Source organism: Zosterops lateralis (assembly GCF_965231275.1).
Source record: "Zosterops lateralis genome assembly, chromosome: 28".
NCBI classification, from domain to species: Eukaryota; Metazoa; Chordata; class Aves; order Passeriformes; family Zosteropidae; genus Zosterops; species Zosterops lateralis.
In genome coordinates this window covers 73,140-91,009 of record NC_139788.1, presented here as the reverse complement: position 1 = coordinate 91,009, position 17,870 = coordinate 73,140, and the positions used below count along the sequence as shown (strand labels likewise).

General features: G+C 47.8%; 1 protein-coding gene across 19 annotated transcripts in view; it reads left to right on the top strand.

The window, feature by feature from the left end:
* Positions 1-17,870, top strand: part of EZHIP (EZH inhibitory protein) — a 65,696-nt gene continuing 47,826 nt past the window's right edge. For 6 of the 19 annotated variants that reach the window (XM_083879297.1, XM_083879298.1, XM_083879295.1 and 3 more), the window contains exons 1-2: positions 1-443; positions 541-638. In XM_083879297.1, the coding sequence (XP_083735423.1) occupies positions 4-443; positions 541-634 (534 nt within the window). In that variant the 5' untranslated portion in view covers positions 1-3 and the 3' untranslated portion in view covers positions 635-638. Of the gene's footprint in view, positions 639-1,365; positions 1,573-1,754; positions 1,978-2,139; positions 2,308-2,396; positions 5,218-6,181; positions 6,391-7,349; positions 7,433-7,968; positions 8,367-17,870 lie in introns of those variants that run through there. The other 13 variants (XR_014591862.1, XM_083879289.1, XR_014591859.1 and 10 more) reach the window with 13 other exon arrangements.

The following is a 17,870-nucleotide window of genomic DNA, read 5'->3' as shown; positions in this document are numbered from 1 at the left end:
TAAATGACCGAGAGTTGCCGAACAGCCGAGAATAGCCGACGGCTGACGGAAATCGCCGAGTGTTGCCGAATAGCCGAAAAGAGCCGACTGCTGACGGAAATCGCCGAGTGTTGCCGAACAGCCGAGAATAGCCGACGGCTGACGGAAATCGCCGAGTTTCCCCGAACAGCCGAGCCCAGCCGAGTTTCCCCGAACGTCGCCCCCCTCAGCCGAAGCGAACGAGCCGCGCCCGCCCGAGCCGGGCGCAGTTCCGGGCCGGCCCCGGCCGGTGTCCGCCGTCACTGCCGCTTCCTCGGCGGGCCATTCGAAGGCGGTGTCGGGGCCGCTGCCGATCCCCCGGCGGGCGGGCGGGACACGCTGGCGCTGTGCCCGGAGCTGGAGCACTCGCTGTCGGCGCTGGAGCCGAGCCGGGGGCTCCCGGGGAAGGCGTTGAGGATAAGCCGGTAAAGGGCCCGTGTGGCCCCGAGAGCCCCCGGAACATTGATCTGGGAGGGGTCTGTGCGAGCGCTTTTGGCCTAATGGAGAGGGATTTCTCACGAGGACACGCAGTGATGGACAAGGGGAACGGCTTCATCAGGATGAAGGGAGGCTGAAACGACGCGGAAAGAACTCCACAACTAATCCGAGTTGTTAGAGCGGTTTGTATTTATTGACGTGGGGAATAATTTTATCAAAGACACGCATACCCCCCAGGGGATTTGCCCCCTTTCTTATTTTCTGAGGTTTTACATATGCATGATATCTTACAGACTTTCTTCATACATATTTATTTTTTGATCTTGCTTATTTTCGTTTGATATGGTAATTATTTTATGCTTTTCTGGGCACGCTCAGTTTTTAGTGGTGGTGGTCTCCAGGCCGTGGTGGGGGTCGTTTTTTATTCATTTTTTCACCTTTATCGTTCTCATGTGTGCTTTGGCTTTTTTGGCACAATTTTAAGAGAACATATTATTTTAGAGTCTGTGTTCTTTTCTTTATTTGTGCTCTTAATGATGTTATTCTGTTGTTTGGGTTAGTTCTTCTAGTTCATTGTCTGATTATGCTGAAGGTTTCATATTTGTAATGTTTAAATATATGCAAAAAAGTAATAAGCACAGTGTTACTAAATGCTATCTTATATATTTTAAAATACTACTTGGAATATATTCCAATATACTGTAGATGCTCTTTAATTTACTATAAAGGATTAGTTGTGATTTTTCAATTTATGCCTCAGAGGCCGGTTTAGATTAAATATCAGGAAGGAATTGTTCCCTGGGAGGGCGGCGGGGCCCTGGCACAGGTTCCCCAGAGAAGCTGTGGCTGCCCCTGGATCCCTGGCATGCTTCCTTTTATTTTCTTCTGATTAAATTGTATTTCTCACAGCACTGTAGAAACCCTGTTCTGCTCTGGCTGCTGAAGGACACTGCAGCATCTCCAGGTGCACCTGAAAGGATCTCGACACCGAGAGAGATTTGTTCTGTTTCCACATTGACTCTGTTGAAAGGTGAACGCAGAATGTCCATGGGTCACCCTGCCAGCTCCACTTGGCTCAGCAGGCATCGCAGGGAGGGCGCTCCTGTCATCTCTCTGGTGAGTCTGGAGGTGGGTTTTTCTGCTGCTCTGGGGCTGTGCCGGGACCCCTCAAATTCCAGTCAGAGGTGCTGGGCACTGCTGGGCCTTGGGGACACCACTGAGGGGCGGCTGCTTTGGTTCTTAATACCTGGAAATCCATGGATTGCTGGGCGATTTCCATAAGTTCTCCTATTTTGTAGGAGCTGCAGGGTGAGGTCAGCATTCTGAGGGAGGCCCTGGCAAAGCTGCTGAGGGCAAGGAACACAGAGCATCCGGGGGCTTCTCCCACCTGAGTTTCTCCTGGAGCGTGCTGCGTGTCATGCTGGATGTTTAACCTGGCTTTGGGGTGTTCTCCTGCAGTCCCAGCTCCAACTGCTGCCCCTGAGCCGAGGCCTTGCTGTGTCCCAGCACTAAACCCGGCAGGTGGGTCCTGCTTTTCCAGCCCTTTAATCCCTCAGGCAATCCCAGATTCCCAGAGCTCCCCTGGGCACAGCCTGGACTTGCTCCCTGGGAGCTGCATTTCAGTCTGCCTGAATCAAGGACCTCCTGTTTGAAACTTTATTCCTGCTGTTTTTCCTCTTGCAGGTATTTGGCAAAAAAGGAGAGAGCCAGTGGGAAGTGGAGCCACTGGAAGGCCTTATCCCAGTCCAAGGTTCCCACTTTTCCCTCTGACTCCTGGAGAAATGTGTGACCATAACCAGAGACTGTCCATTTGATTTCCTGCCCTTTACAGTAGATCGTGGCTTTCAGCTGGTTTGTGTTCCTGGTGTCATCTTCCTCCTCCTCCATGGATTTGTCAATAGAATTGCTGTCTTTTGCTGAGTTGAATTTTGTTATTCCAGGAGTTGTGGCTCTTTGGTTCCATTGAAACTTCCCAAGTCTGCTGAGAGTTTCAGCTGTCAAATACAAGTAAGATTGGAGTTTCTTTGGGTTGTTACTCCCACAAACTAGAGATCATTCTGGAATAGGAGTAAATTGGCATGTTTAACTCCCTCTTCCCTTGACAATCAGAGCAGAGGAAGCAGATTTGAAATCATCATTCCATGGACTTCCACAGACTTCCTGGCTGTTCCAAAAGTTTTCCATGTTAGAAATTCTTGAGCTTGTTTTCCAGGCAAGCTGGGAGTTAGATATTATTCCTTCCTTTTTTTTTTGATGTTTTTCCTCTCTCTGAGTTTAGTAAGGCTATATATTTTTTTTCTATTTTCTATCCTAATTGGAATTTTGGTAATTCTTAGGGGACATTTCCAAGGAAATTTACCCAATTAAGGTTGGTAAATCAGGAGTTGGTCAGCACCATGTCCACAGAATTCTGGGAATTGCCAGGAAAACTTGCTAAGTTTTAATTGCCTTGATTCACCTCGTTTTCAAGTTCAATTGAGTGTGTTTTTAATTACATAAGTTCCAATAAAACTTAAATCCCGGCCTAGTTGCTGTTCCTTGGACACAATGAGGTGGTTCTTTCCTGCCTTGGCACATGTGGCTGTTCATCCCAAGTGAGCTTCCCCATAAAACAGAATTTGTTTTCAAGCAAAACTGGGAATTGTCTATAAAACCCTTTTTTCTGGGAGGCACTGGGTTTGTTTTCCCTATCGCTGCATAATCGAGGAAAATCCTGGGGCTGTGTTAGGCAGTGGCATCAGGGGAGAGCTGTGTTTATTTAATTTTGTATTTTATTTTACTTATTGTTTATTTTATTTTTTACTTTTTGATTTTTATTTTATGTTAAATATTGTATTGTGGTTAATGTTTTAATTTTTTTTTGTTGTTTTGTCTTTTTAAAATGCTTTTGGTTTATTTCTTTAATTTTTATAGTTTTAGTCTACTATTTAGTTTTAAAATTTTTTAATTTTTCTTTATTACTATTTAAAATCCTAATGACTTATTTTTTTTAAATTTATGGATATTATTTCGGTTTTTACATTCATGTTATTTATTTTGTATTTTTCAGTTTTTAAATTATATTTTAAATTTGTTTTAGGTTTTATTTCTTTAATTTCTTTTCTCTTTTTACTTTTTTATTAACTTTTGAGTTTTCTTTTAATTTTTATTTTGTTTTGTTTTGTTTTGTTTTATTTTATATTATTTTTTTTTTTTCATGTTTTCTTTGTTCCTTTTTTTTTTCCTTACTCTTTTTTCCCCCGAGTATGTGGAAGTTTGGCTGTTGGGAAGAAAGAAGTTGAGAAATGACCTCCCTGTCTACTGGACATCTGGATATAATTGAGAGTGCAGTTAGCAAAAATCTTCTGTATTTTCTGCTAAATTAAAAAACCTGAACGGAGAAAGCTGTGAACACTGTGGTGCCTTTTTTTCCTTTCAACCCCTAAACAGGTCTCATTCTCCCCATGTACAGTATTACCAGGAATAAATTGATGTCAAAATGTTTTTCAGAGGTAGCAATAAAACTAAGTAGACATTTTATTTTGTAACTCTCCGAAACTCTTTGTTTATTAGCCAAGAAATCTAAAACTAAGCAAACAAACAAAACAAAAAAAAAACCCAAAACAAAACCCCCCACAAACAACCCCTCCAAAAGCACACAGAAAGAGAAAACTATTTTATATTTTTATTATTATTTATTATTATTTTAATAAAGATTAAATATTTACCCCTTAGACAACCAGGATCATTCAATTCTAATTAAGTGTGGTTCTGATCTGTTAGGTTAATGAAGTCATATTGTTTAAAATATCAAGAAGTAAACGCTAACTGAAAATAAATAAATATACAAAAAAAATAAATATATAAGTAACAAAAAGAGAACTATAAAATACGAACAATAATATCAATAGACATACTGTATATTATTACATGTTCCATATATTATAATATGTAAAATATATCTACTATAATGTACATGATATAATAGATAAATTGTAATGATTAACAGAAATATCAAAATAAGAAATAGAAGAAATATTGAAATATAGCCTAAAATTACGGCTTTTTTTTTTTTTTTGTTTTGCCTTGGTTGATGGCAGGGTTCTCGTGGTTGGGGGTCTTTTGGGGCATTTACTTTAGGGGATGTTTGGAAGGGGATTTTTGGCCACGTTCTTTTTTGCCTCCGCTCCCTGTGGCAGTGCTGCCGCCGTGTGGACACAGAGCGGTACTGCAGCTCTCCCCCGTGCCGGCGTCCGAGAACTGTGCGGCAATGCTGCCATCGTGTGGATCTAGTGCGGTACTGCAGCTCTCCGCTGTGCCCTCCTGGAGCCGCGCAGCAGCCCCGGGCTGTGAGCTCACGGGCAGTGTTGCCACCCGAGCGCCAAAAGATCACGGCCAAAAAGGCGAGAAAAAATGCAAGCACCCAGAACACGTAGCAGCCGGCTGCCTGCGCGCGACCTGGACCACGGAGCCGCACGGGAGGGAATTTCCGCGGCGTGCGCGTACACGGGATGGGGGCTCCGCGGTGCCACGGAAGTGTTGGGACACGTCTCGGTGTATCCTGGAGTCCCTTGCGCCGCGGTTCGGTGTATACCAGTGGCCTTTGCGGTACGCATGCCTCGGTATATCCCGGCAGTCTTTGCGCTACGCATGCCCCGGTATATCCCGGCAGTCTTTGCCGTACGGCGCCTCGGTATATCCCGGCAGCCTTTGCGGCACAGCGCCTCGGAATATCCCAGCAGCCTTTGCGGCATGAATGCCTCGGTGTATCCCAGCATGCCCCGCGCGTCATTTCCCGGCCCACGCGGCGGGAAAGAGAGAAAAACCCGGGTTTGTCTCTCCGTGCACAAAACCCCGACCACGGCGCCGCCCGGGGGAATTTTCTGTGGCGTCTCCAGGTTTAGGGGGACACGGGCTAGTGGGTTCAGCCGCGCCGCAGCCGGGTTCAGGTTAGTGGATTTAGTCAGGCGCCTGTGTTAGAAGCCGAACCAAGCCGAGTTTCCCCGAACGAGCCGCGCCCGCCCGAGCCGGGCGCAGTTCCGGGCCGGCCCCGGGCCGGTGTCCGCCGTCACTGCCGCTTCCTCGGCGGGCCATTCGAAGGCAGTGTCGGGGCCGCTGCCGATCCCCCGGCGGGCGGGCGGGACTCGCTGCCGCTGTGCCCGGAGCTGGAGCACTCGCTGTCGGCGGTGGAGCCGTGCCGGGAGTTCCCGGGGAAGGCGGCAGGAGAAGCCGGTAAAACGCCCGGATTGCTCCTGTGGCCCCGAGAGCCCCCAGAACAATGATTGGGGGGGGTCTGTGCGAGCCGCTTATGCCCTAATGGAGAGGGATTTCTCACAAGGACACGCAGTGAGATGGACAAGGGGAACGGCTTCATCAGGATGAAGGGAGGCCGTTTTAGATTAAATATCAGGAAGGAATTGTTCCCTGTGAGGGCAGTGGGGCCCTGGCACAGGTTCCCCAGAGAAGCTGTGGCTGCCCCTGGATCTGGTGGAAGGTGTCCGTGCCCTGGCCGGGGCTGGAATGGGATGAGCTTTCCCTTCCACAATTCAGTGATTCTGGTGGTCTTGCTGAGCTCAGTCAGCCTGAGGGGCTGTTGCAAATTCAGGCTGGAAGTTGGGTGCTTGTAATTTACACAGTGTAAAGCAAGAATGAACGGTTAAAAAAATTCTGATGCATGACTTTTTAATATAAAAAGCATGGAGAGAGGTGCTTTCTTTTATTTTCTTCTGATTCAATTGCATTTCAGCACAGTAGAAACCCTGTTCTGCTCTGGCTGCTGAAGGACACTCCAGAGCATCTTCAGGTGCACCTGAAGGGATCTCAACACCGAGAGAGATTTGTTCTGTTTCCTCATTGACTCTGTTGAAAGGTGAACACAGAATGTCAATGGGTCACCCTGCCAGCTCCACTTGGCTCAGCAGGCACTGCACTGAGGGCCCTCCTGTCATCTCTCTGGTAAGTCTGGAGGTGGGTTTTTCTGCTGCTCTGTCCCAGAGGGGTTTTCTGTATTGCTGCTGTTGGCATCGTAGTGCTGAGTTGTGAGGAACATCACCTGTGTAAGGCAAATCCTAGGAAAAAAACCCCAAACAAAACAACCGTGTTTGCCTTTTGTATGAGAAATTGCATTTTGTCCAGGAAAATCTCACCGGGCCCCGGGCACAGGAGGGTTCCCTCCCATCTGATCAGGAGGGTGCACAAAGCCAGCTCTGAACGGGCCTGGCTGGAGCCTGTTGGGGTCAGCCTTAGCAGGGGGAAGGGTGGCCAGAGGGGCTCAGGCAGGACTTGGGGTGGGTCTGACCTGCACTGGCCACGTCTGCTCTGTCCTTGCTCAGGTGGGCAAAGGCAAATCTGACAACTGAGTGTGTGCTTGAGACTCTCACTCAGCTGTCTGAGAATCCGTCTAGAAAATAGAAGCGTGCTTGGGTTTAGTTTTGTGTACAGCACCTAAAAGTGGTCTTCAGATATTCTTCAGTAACTGTATCCTGAATTAAGGCTCCACACCAGAGTTCTTTTGTGCAAGCATTTTTCTAATAGACGGTGGCTTTTCAATTTTAATGTCTCTGTTTTTTTTCTGAAGTTTCCATTTATTTTGCTGTGTTGTTGTGGATGTTCACCCTCATACTCTGGACAGCGGTTTGGGGATTTTTTCCTTCATTCCCCAGCTATAATACTTTTATTTCCCCCCCCCGCCATGGCAGTAAAATTCTCTAGAGCACTAAACCGGCTGCAGAATGGCATTTTCTCAGACAGAGTAATGCTGCTTCTCCCAGCCAGCACTGCACTGTTCTTGGTGCAATTTTTCACTGTTTCCTGTAGCCCCAGAATCCGTGGCTGTCCCTTAGGGTTCTCAAGGAGTGCTGTATTTGGATTTTTGGCTTCAGGATCTAAACTGTGGCATCTGGGCTCTGTTCTAGGAACCCTGGAAAAGCAAGTTCTTATTCATGAGGAGCTGCTAACCCTTGAAAGTCGAGCTCTCTTGCAAGAGGTGCTGCGAAGGGTGAGATTTAACCTGATATCATTTTTTTTTAATCATCTCTGTGAAACCTTAATATGCATCAACAGTTTCTGTAGAACAGATGATTTCACCCAGAGCATTTCAGTGCATTGTAACACACACTGGACTGCTTCATGTAATTGGTATCTTGTGTTATGGAAGATCTTCAGCAACTTTTCCTTCAAATTTCATGGTAATGAGCATTTTGTGTTTATCCAGCACAGCATCAGATTCCTATTTGTCTCTCAGTAATTTGATGGGTTGTTCCTAGTTCTGATTCACTTCTCCAGATCTTAACTTTGAGTCTCTTCTGCCTTTTGTGCAAATGGGCTTCATGTTTTTGCTGTCACTTTGTATTGAAATATCGAGCAGCTTTTACTTCTGGGGTTTCCATAGTGTGCCCTTGGCAGGTGCAGCCTGTGCTTCAACCTGGAGCCCTCAGTCCACAGGGAAAGGGACCTTTGGGGAAATTCTTACAGCTCTTGATTTTCTGGAGGTAGGCTGTCCATTCTGACCCATTTTCTTCTCTCTCCTTGCAGACTGAACCTGCTGAAAGGATGAGGCGAGACCAGGATCTGCAAAATCTCTGAGTCTGTCTTGCTGAGGCTGAAGCCACGTTTGCTGTCAATGGTGACATTGTGGAAGATGCTAAAGACTGAAAACTTTGGGGTTTTTCCCCTGAATCACCAGACTCTGTCTGCAGCTGTGCCCTGTATATCTCTTCAAAGAGTTTCTGGGTTTAGAAAGGTTTTTACATTCTGCAATATTTATCTGTAACTCAATTATAAAGGATCATGCTGTATCAATGTGGTGCTAATTACTCCATTTGAGTTGGTTAATTAAAGCAAATTATTGGTTTGAGGGTTTTGAGCAACCCTTGGATGGCCCCTGGAGCTGGCAGCTCTTATTTAATTTCTCTTCATTCCTTTAATCTCTTTCAATTTCTTCTTAAGCAATTACTGCAATTAGGATATACAATAAGGACAGCAGCATTTCTGCCTTGTTGGATTGGGAAATTCAAGCCGAGGTCCTTGGAGAGACTGAGGGGATGGGGAGCTGAGCCTCAGGCTGAGTTTTGGCAGTGGGAGTTTGGTGAGGAAGAAAAGAGAGATCCCCCAAAAATTATTAAGGCCAGTTCTGCTGGCTTTGGGTTGTCCTACTCCCAAAACCTCATTCTGGTTAAACGGGACGTAAAGAAGCAGGGGGATGTGCCAGGGGGGCTGTGCTGGGAGCCCCAAACCCTGGTCAGGGCTGCTGGGAAGTGTCAGCTCCAGAGGGGGAACACTGCAGAGGGGCTGTGCTGGGACCCCTCAAATTGCAGTCAGAGATGCTGGGCACTGCTGGGCCTTTGGGACACCACTGAGGGGCTCCACTGCCTGATCCAGGGAGTTCTCCCATTATTTTCTGTTGTGCTCAGACTCTGGCAGGTCATTGCAGCCCCACAGGCTGAAAATCCCATCGGAGCAGTTGGAGTCACAGGCGATCACACAGAAGCCAATCTGGGAGAGGAAATGAGCTGTTCTATAGATTTATTTTTCCCAATACGTTTTGAAATTATACCAGAATCTCTTCTCTCCCCTCGGACCCGGCTCGGCTGAGCTGTGAGGGGCGGGGCCGGCCCAGGGAGAAGGGCGGGGGCCGCGGGCGATGGTCCCGCCCCCATTCCGGGCTGGGGCAGGGCCGGGGCGGAGCCGGGGGCGGGCCGGGGGCGGAGCCGGCAGTGACAGGGGCGGGGCCGTGCCGGGGGCGGGGCCAGGCAGCACCGGGGGCGGGGCGGGGCAGGGCAGGACCTGGGGCGGGGCCGGGCAGGGCCGGGGTTCTCGGTGTTTGGGTTTTGTCTGGGCTTGTCAGCTAAGTCATAAACAAGCCAACTCGGCTCCTGAGCTCTCCAATGAACGTTTGAAACGCTTCCACAGAAGGACAAGTTAGGAGTGATTCCAAAGGAAAAATTTCAAATGAAGAGTAACGATTGCTGGGGAATTTCCTTGGGAATTATGTACTTCACAGGTACAGAATTTCGGAGGTGGAATCCCAGTTCCAGCCTCGGGCACCTGCAGGAGAAGAGGGGTCCTTATCCACAGCAAGGGAAGCCCGGTGCCCCATCGTGTCAGGTGCAGACAATGAACCGTCCCGGGAATGAACAGCAAGTCCCCTCTGCCCTCACCCTCCGACTGGCAGCAGCTGCAGGTGAGAGATGCCACAGGATGGGGAGGGGAGAGAGCAGCCCCAGGTGTGAGCTGGGAACAGTGAGGGGGGACAGAGCAGCACAGGTGGAGCTGTGATGGATAATGATGGGGCGGTTCCAGCCGGGGGCGGTTCCAGTTTAAAAGAGGAGCCCCAGCTCATTTTGGTATCCAGCCGTGGTGAGTGAGGAGCTCACGCTGAGGTCCTGGCTGTGGTTCATGGGGAGCACGTGGGTTTGGAACATCTTCGGGAGGCGATGGGGATCAAACCTTTATACCCAGCAGCAGCAGCAGATAAACCAGTGTGGGTTTATAGGGGGGACTTTTTTTTCCTTTTCAGCTTTGTATTACCAATCCCTCCCCGGTGCTCCCAGAAGAAAAAGGAGTTCTGGAGACAAAAGGAGTTCAAATTGATTGAAGAAACTTCTCTTCTGTTGTTGTCTGTGTTTAAATTGGAGGGAACTTCTCTTCAGCTGGAATTTTAATGAATAGTGGTAGTTCTGTGTGGTTTTTATTCAATTATATGTTCTTAGGCAGTGTGTAGTGTTCTGTGTGACTTTTTTGGTATTATTTGTTATATATAATTTGGTTTTTGAGTGAAGATAATTTTATGGGTGGGTTTGTTTGTATTTGAGGGAGAACTAATTTAAGTAGCTTTTTTTGAGAGACTTCTGAAATGTGTTATTGGGGTTTTGTGTGTTGTGTGGAGGAATTCAGGTTGGGTCAAGCTGTTTTTTTCTGTTTGGTGGTTTTTAATGATGTGGTGTATTTATTTCATGTTAGATTTCACAGTTTACCTGTTGGTCACAGTAGTTTTGGACTGACTTTTGTTGTACAATTGTTTTTGGGGGATACTGTGTTTTTCCAGGGTTTGTTTTCTAAGGTTTACAGTGGTGTAATTGGCTGTGGTGTGAGTTATAGGGGAGGTTTTTATTTATTTAGTGGTGGCTTTTATCATGGCAAACGTGTTGTGTTTGTTTTACTGGGTTTGAGACGGTGTGATGTAGTTAATTTTTTAGGGTTTCTTAATATTTATAATTAGATAATTGTTTATTATATTATTGGGGGTTTTATTTAGCATGCTTGACTATGGTATATGTTTTATAGTTTTGGATAATTTAGGAGTTATTGTTTGTAGCCAAACGGATCTTTTGGTTTTGTGTGTATTTATAGGTGGTCAGTTTGTTTTGATGGTTTTGAGATATTAAGAGCTCATTGAGTTTGGAATAATTGTTTTTGGTGCTGTTAATTTGAGTATATTTGTGCTATTTTTATTTTTGTGGGTTGATTTGATTGTTGTTGTGGTTTAGGGTAAACCTGGGAGGAAACTTTTGAATGGAATTTTTTTACAGAGTAAACTAAAATTGGTCTCTCTTTTAAATTGGTTTGGGAAAGCACTTCTTTAGGGAAAAATGGGAAAAACTATTTATTTAACAAAGAAAGTGCTCCCAAGCATAAAGAATAAATAACATAAAATAATAAAACACTTTGGTTTTCTGAAGGGAGATGGTAAATTCAGAAAGTCCTGGCTGTGGGCTGTAGCTCAGCTCCTTTGGTCTCTTATCAGCTGTTCTGTGTTGATAAAATGCTGAGGTCCAGGCCCCGTGGGCTGCAGGTGCAGCTCTCGGTGCTTCTCTGGGTTTTTCAGTCTGCAGCAGGTTTAATGAGCCCGAAGAAAAAGGGAAAAAAATCAGTGCAGGGAACTTCTCTGCCCTAAAACTAACAACTAACAAAGAGCCATCAGATCTGTGTGCGGCAGTCTGTCTGTGCTTCAGCTGAATACAGTGGACAGGGAATACACAGGAGTAAACACTGTTTTCTTAAAACAAGCTGCTTTCTTTCTTTCCTTGCTTTGCTCTCCAAATCAGAGTGAAAGGTACAGAAGGCATTTTGGAAGTAGGTATTTTAAATGTTTGAGGGCTTTTGGCATTTAAAATATTTGTTTTGGAGGACATTGGTTTGGAGTGCTTGGGGTTTTGGGTTAGTTATAATTTGGGATTATTTTACTGCTAATTAGGTTCTTTTATTGCAGCTAAAAGTTGTGACTTTTTTGTTATCTTAGTAATAGAAAATAGGCTTTGATTTTGTATGTAGTGATGGGATTGGTGTGTGTGGTGTACTGGTGTGGACTAAGGATTTAAAATTCTGTGGTTTGATGTGTAAGGCTAATGAATTTATATAGGTCAAAAGACATGGGTTTTCTGGTTCTCCTTTGGTTAGAGGCAGGTCTTTAAGTTGGGAGTTCTGGGTGTATATTTTGGAGGTTGTTTGAGGAGAATGGAGATGGGGTTATTTTTATTATATTTGGAGTATGGACTAGGAGTAATAAGAGTTGGCTTTTTTTGCTGGACTTTTGTTTGTGTTTTGTTTTCTAAAATTGATATATTTGTATGGTCAGGGGAGTGGTGTTTCTGGTGCAGCTCTGACCATCCCTTATTGTTTGTGTGTTTCAGGTGGTCACTTGTCTCACACTGAGATCCTCTCACCCAACAGCCCTGCTGAGATCATCTGTGGATGTTTGGTTTTCTTTATGGCACCTGACTGAGACAGCAGGAATTTCCCAGAGGCAGAGACAGCCTTCCTTGGCACCTGATGTGGATTCTCATCCCTGGACATCCCAGAGATAAGTGAAGGGCTAAAAGCCACAGAGGGGGTGAAAGTGGGGTGTGGGTTGGGAGTCACCGGGAGGGATTTTTGGGTCAGGTTTGGAGATGGGGATGTCCAAGCTGTGACCCCTTTAGGGCACGTAAAGGGAAGGTCTCACAGTGCTGAGGTGTGCAGGACAGAGCAGTCCCAGGGCACGTTGTGTCACTTGTCTGTTGTGCACTCTGTGTCTTTTGTGTGTCCTGTGTGGTGTGTCTTTTTCCTCAACCCTTCAAGGGGTTATTTGGAGACCCCAGGCATCGTTCTTAACATCTCCCTGTTCCTTGAACAGGAACTGATACCATTGAACTTTGACTCAGGTGCTCAGACACACATCAGAATCCATCTCTCTTCACAAGCATCCAGGCTGGTGCCTTTCCAGGTCTTGTTCTGAGCTGTATCCACAGCTGTGCACTGCTGTGATCCATTTAGGCAGATTAGGTCTTCTAAAAGTGCACAGCCAAGTGGAGGATTCTTACCATAGGATTCTCAGGCATCCATCCCTGTGTTTCTTGGGATCAGTGATCCCGTTGGCATCTTCTTCCTGCACGGTTCTCTGAGCCTGGTCAGCTCCCCATGGGTCTTACCTCGGTCATCTCATTGCGAGTTCTCTCTGTCCTCAGGGTCATTCTTCTTGCTGAGATATTTCTGTCCCTGTTGTGTCCCCCCTTTTGTCCTGTCCTGTGTCACGGGTGTTGGTGTGTTTGGCTGGAGCTGCTCTGCCTTGTTGCTTAGTCTGGGTGTAGGGGTCATGGGACAAGTCCTGGAGAGTTGAAATGTGTCATGTGGGGTGTAGTTGGACTGTAGAGGGTATTCCTGGATTGACACAAAGTGTCTGGAGCTGTCGAGTTCTCCTGCAGCACTTTGACTTTTGTCCTGACTTTGTTTCAGGTGCAGATGGATTAAATCCCTGGCAGAGTGCCCCATCCTGGGTGAGGGGGCTCCCCTGAGAAGGTCAGTCACTGTTTGTGTTTGCAGGGGAGTGTAAATGGTGGCCATGTTACAGCACTGCTCTTTGTCTTTGTTTTTAGGAGGCAAAGCTGGGTCTCTGCAGTCAAGGTGAAGTGGACGAGGTGAGCAGTGATGGGTGGACAGAGGCTGTTGCTCAAGTCTCACTTGCTGGTTCTACTCTAAGCATTCACTGTTCTGTTTTATTTTATTTTAGGTGATCCCCTTGGCAGATGTGCTGGCCCAGGACGCCAGAGGAGGGTAGATGGGTGGAACATTAAGGTTCACTTGTGCTGTGCTTCAGTCAGAGCGGGGAGGTTGCTGTTTCACAGGAACTCAGCATGATTTTTCCTTTTTTGTTTCTTTGCAGGTGCTGCTGCTGCCCCAGGTGTGCCAAGGAATAGAGGAGGGGATGAGTTGGCCCTTGGGCAGGTGGCCCACAGGTGAGTGCTGTGCTCAGTGTGTCCCTTTTCCTTTTGCTGGGTTCACTCTGGGCAGCCTCTGGAGTGGGAGAAGATCTGAGGGGGAGCCGGGACAGGGGTGCAGAGGAGCCCTGGGGGTGACTCTTCTGGAGGGGAATAGTCACATTTTGTGTTCTGTGGTCCCAGGTAGTGTGAGGAGATGCACAGCTGGAGTTTGGATATGGCAGCACCGAGGTGGGAGCAGAGAACATCTCCAAATCCACGGAGCCAACACGATCATTTCTGTCCAGGATGGATTTTGTCTGCTCGTATTCCAAAAGCTGAGTGTTGGGGCTGGTGGTTGGGAGAAGGGGAAAAACCTTTTCAGTCCCAGGAGGCAATTTAAAGTTACCTTAGAGAGGAGAGGGCCCTTGTGGGATGGACTCCTCAGGAGTAAAAAGAGTGAGGGTGACACAAAGTGTCTGGAGCTGTCGAGTTCTCCTGCAGCACTTTGACTTTTGTCCTGACTTTGTTTCAGGTGCAGATGGATTAAATCCATGGCAGAGTGCCCCATTCTGGGTGAGGGGGCTCCCCTGAGAAGGTCAGTCACTGTTTGTGTTTGCAGGGGAGTGTAAATGGTGGCCATGTTACAGCACTGCTCTTTGTCTTTATTTTTAGGAGGTAAGGCTGGATATCAGCAGTCAGGGTGAAGTGGACGAGGTGAGCAGTGATGGGTGGACAGAGGCAGTTGCTTCTGCTGGAGTTTCACTTGCTGGTGCAACCCTAAACATCCTTTATTGTGTGTTTTAGGCAATCCACTTGCACTGCACTGAACTCCCCTCTCACCAACTGGACTACTGTCCCAGTCTGCCTCACTCATGAGCCCTTGGCAACATTACAGGACTCTGTGGTGAAGCCTTGATCTTCTCCATTTGAAGGGGCCATCCAGGTGGGCTTTGGTAACAGCCGAGGAGTTGAGGTGTGTCAGGGAGGAGGAGCGAGGGGCTGCTCAAGTTTCAGCAGTGCCACATCACCTTGTCTGCTCTTAACCCAGGCACACCCCGCAGTGTTGGTGTCTGAGCAGAGCTGGAGCACAGGGCCCGAGGACCTGGGTGTGCTCAGGAGGTGTTGAGTAGCAGAATTGCTGGTTTTTGGCCCATGTGCTGCTGAGATCACACGGTCACATTTGCTTTTCTTTATTGTAGCTGACTGAGAGACACCAGCCCAGTGGCAGCAGGAATTTCCCCAAGGGAGAGTCACCTTCTTTGGCTTTTGACATGGATAGGCATCCCCAGATGTCCCAGAGATAAGTGGAGTGCTGGGAGCCACAGAGGGGATGACAGTGGGGTGTGGGGTCAGGAGTCACCAGGAGGGGTTTTTGAGTCAGGTTTGGAGATGGGGATGTCCAAGATGTGACCCCTTTAGGGCACATAGAGGGAAAGTCTCACAGTGCTGAGGTGTGCAGGGCAGAGCAGTCCGAGGGCACGTCGTGTCACTTGTCTGTTGTTCACTCCGTGTCTGTTGTGTGTTTTGTTTTGTGTGTCTTTTGCCTTAATCCTTCAAGGGGTCTTTTGGAGACCCCAGGCATTGTTCTTAACATCTCCCTATTCCTGGTGCTGATACCAGGCCAGGCATCAAACCTTTGACTCGGGAGCTCAGAGGCTCCTCAGAATCCATCTCTCTTCACAACCATCCAGGCTGATGCCTTTCCAGGTCTTGTTCTGAGCTATATCCACAGCTGTGCACTGCCACCATCCATTCTGGCGGATTAGGTCTTGTCAGAATGCAGAGACAGGTACAGGATTCTGACCGTAGGATTCTCAGGCATCCATCTCTGCTTTTCTTGGGATCAGTGATCTCGTTGGCATCTTCTTCCTGCAGGGTTCTCTGAGCCTGGTCAGCTCCCCATGGGTCTTACCTCGGTCATCTCATTGCGAGTTCTCTCTGTCCTCAGGGTCATTCTTCTTGCTGAGATATTTCTGTCCCTGTTGTGTCCCCCCTTTTGTCCTGTCCTGTGTCACGGGTGTTGGTGTGTTTGGCCTGGAGCTGCTCTGCCTTGTTGCTCAGTCTGGGTGTGGGGGGAATGGGACAAGTCCTGGGGAGTTGAAATGTGTCATGTGGGGTGTAGTTGGGCTGTAGAGGGTATCCCTAGATGGACACAAAGTGTCTGGAGCTGTCGAGTTCTCCTGCAGCACTTTGACTCTTGTCCTGACTTTCTTTCAGATGCAGGGGGATAAAATCCACCCTCTTTTTTTCCCCCGAGTATGTGGGAGGTTGGCTCTCAGCAAGGAAGAAGTTGAGAAATGACCTCCCTGTCTGCTGGACGTCTGGATATAATTGAGAGTGCAGTTACTAAAAATCCTCTGTATTTTCTACTAAATTAATAAACCTGAACCGAGAAAGCTGTGAACACCGTGGTGCCTTTTTTTTTCCTTTCAGGTCTCATTCTACCCATGCACAGTGTTACCAGCAATAACTTGATGTCAACGTGTATTTCAGAGGCAGAGATAAAATAATATAGACATTTTATTTTGTCGCTCTTTGAACCTCCTTGTTTATTAGCCAAGAAATCCAAAACAAACCCCCTCTCCCCAAAAGCACACAGAAAGAGAAAATATGCCCATATTATTTTAATAAAGATTAAATATTTATCTCTTAGAAAACCAGGCTCATTCAATTCTACTTAACTGTGGTTCTGATGTGGTAGGTCAATGAGTTCCTATAGTTTAAAATATCGGTAAAAATGGAAAGAAGTGAATACAAATTGAAAAAAATTACAAATGCAAAAAAATAAGAATATAAGTAACAAAATGAGAACTATAAAATATGAAAGATAATAGGAATAGATACACTATTGCTACACTATATTATTACTTGTTCCATTTATTATAATATGTAAAATATACTTAATATAATGTACATGATATAATAGATAAATTTGTAATGGTTATTAGATATATCAAAGTAAGAAATAGAAGTAATTTTGAAATGCAGCCTAAACTGAAGGCTTTTTTAGATTCGGTTTGGTTGATGGCAGGCGATCTGTAAGGCAATGCTGCCATCCTGTGGATAAAGATCGGTACTGCAGCTCCCCCCGAGCCGATCTGTAAGGCAATGCTGCCATCCTGTGGATAAAGATCGGTACTGCAACTGTCCCCCGCGCCCGTCCCGAGAGCTGTGCGGCAGTGCTGCCATCGTGTGGACAGACCGCGGTACTGCAATTCTCCCCCGTGCCGGTACCCGAGGTGAGCAGCAGCCTCGGTCTCTGAGCTCACGGGCAGTGCTGCCGCCCGAGGACCGAAAGATCACGGCCAGAAAGGCGGGAAAAAAAAAGAGGGGACCCAGGGAACGTGGCAGCCGGCTGCCTGCGCGCGACCTGGACCAGGGAGCAGCCCGGGAGCGGTTTTTCCGCGGCATACGCAGGTGCGTGGACACGGGATGGGGGCTGAGCGGCGCCACGGCAGTGTTTGGGCAGGCGATGTTGTCAGGCGCTTGTGCGAGCAGCCGAGGGGGACATTTGGGGGGAGTGCCACAACCAAGATGGCGGCACGACTCGCGGCGCTTGACCTTCTAAAGATGGCGGCGAAAAGGGCGGGAAAAATGAGGACCCCCCCATGTATGTCTATCAGACTGCCTGCACAAAAATCCCGACCACGGCGCCGCCCAAGGGCAATTTTCTGTGGCGTCTCCAGGTGTAGGGACACGGGCTGTGGGTTCAGCCGCGCCGCAGGCGGGTTCGAGTTACTCATTTTAGTCAGGCTTCTGTGTTAGACACCTATAGGGGGCCTTAAGGGGCGCCACAACCAACATGGCGGCTCGGCTCACTGCTGTTGACCTTTTAAAGATGGCGGCGGGGAGGGGCGAAAGTGACGTAATGCTCTCTGCCACCAAAAAAGGCGAGGTGTGACGAAAATGACCGAGAGTTGCCGAACAGCCGAAAAGAGCCGACGGCTGACGGAAATCGCCGAGTATAGCCGAAGAGCCGAGAATAGCCGACTGCTGACGGAAATGACCGAGTTTCTCCGAACAGCCGAGAATTGCCGACTACTGACGGAAATCGCCGGGTTTCCCCGAACAGCCGAGACCAGCCGAGTTTCCCTGAACGAGCCGCGCCCGCCCGAGCCGGGGGTAGTTCCGGGCGGCCCCGGCCGGTGTTCGCCCTCACTGCCGCTTCCTCGGCGGGCCATTCAAGGCGGTGTCGGGGCCGCTGCCGATCCCCCGGCGGGCGGGCGGGACACGCTGGCGCTGTGCCCGGAGCTGGAGCCG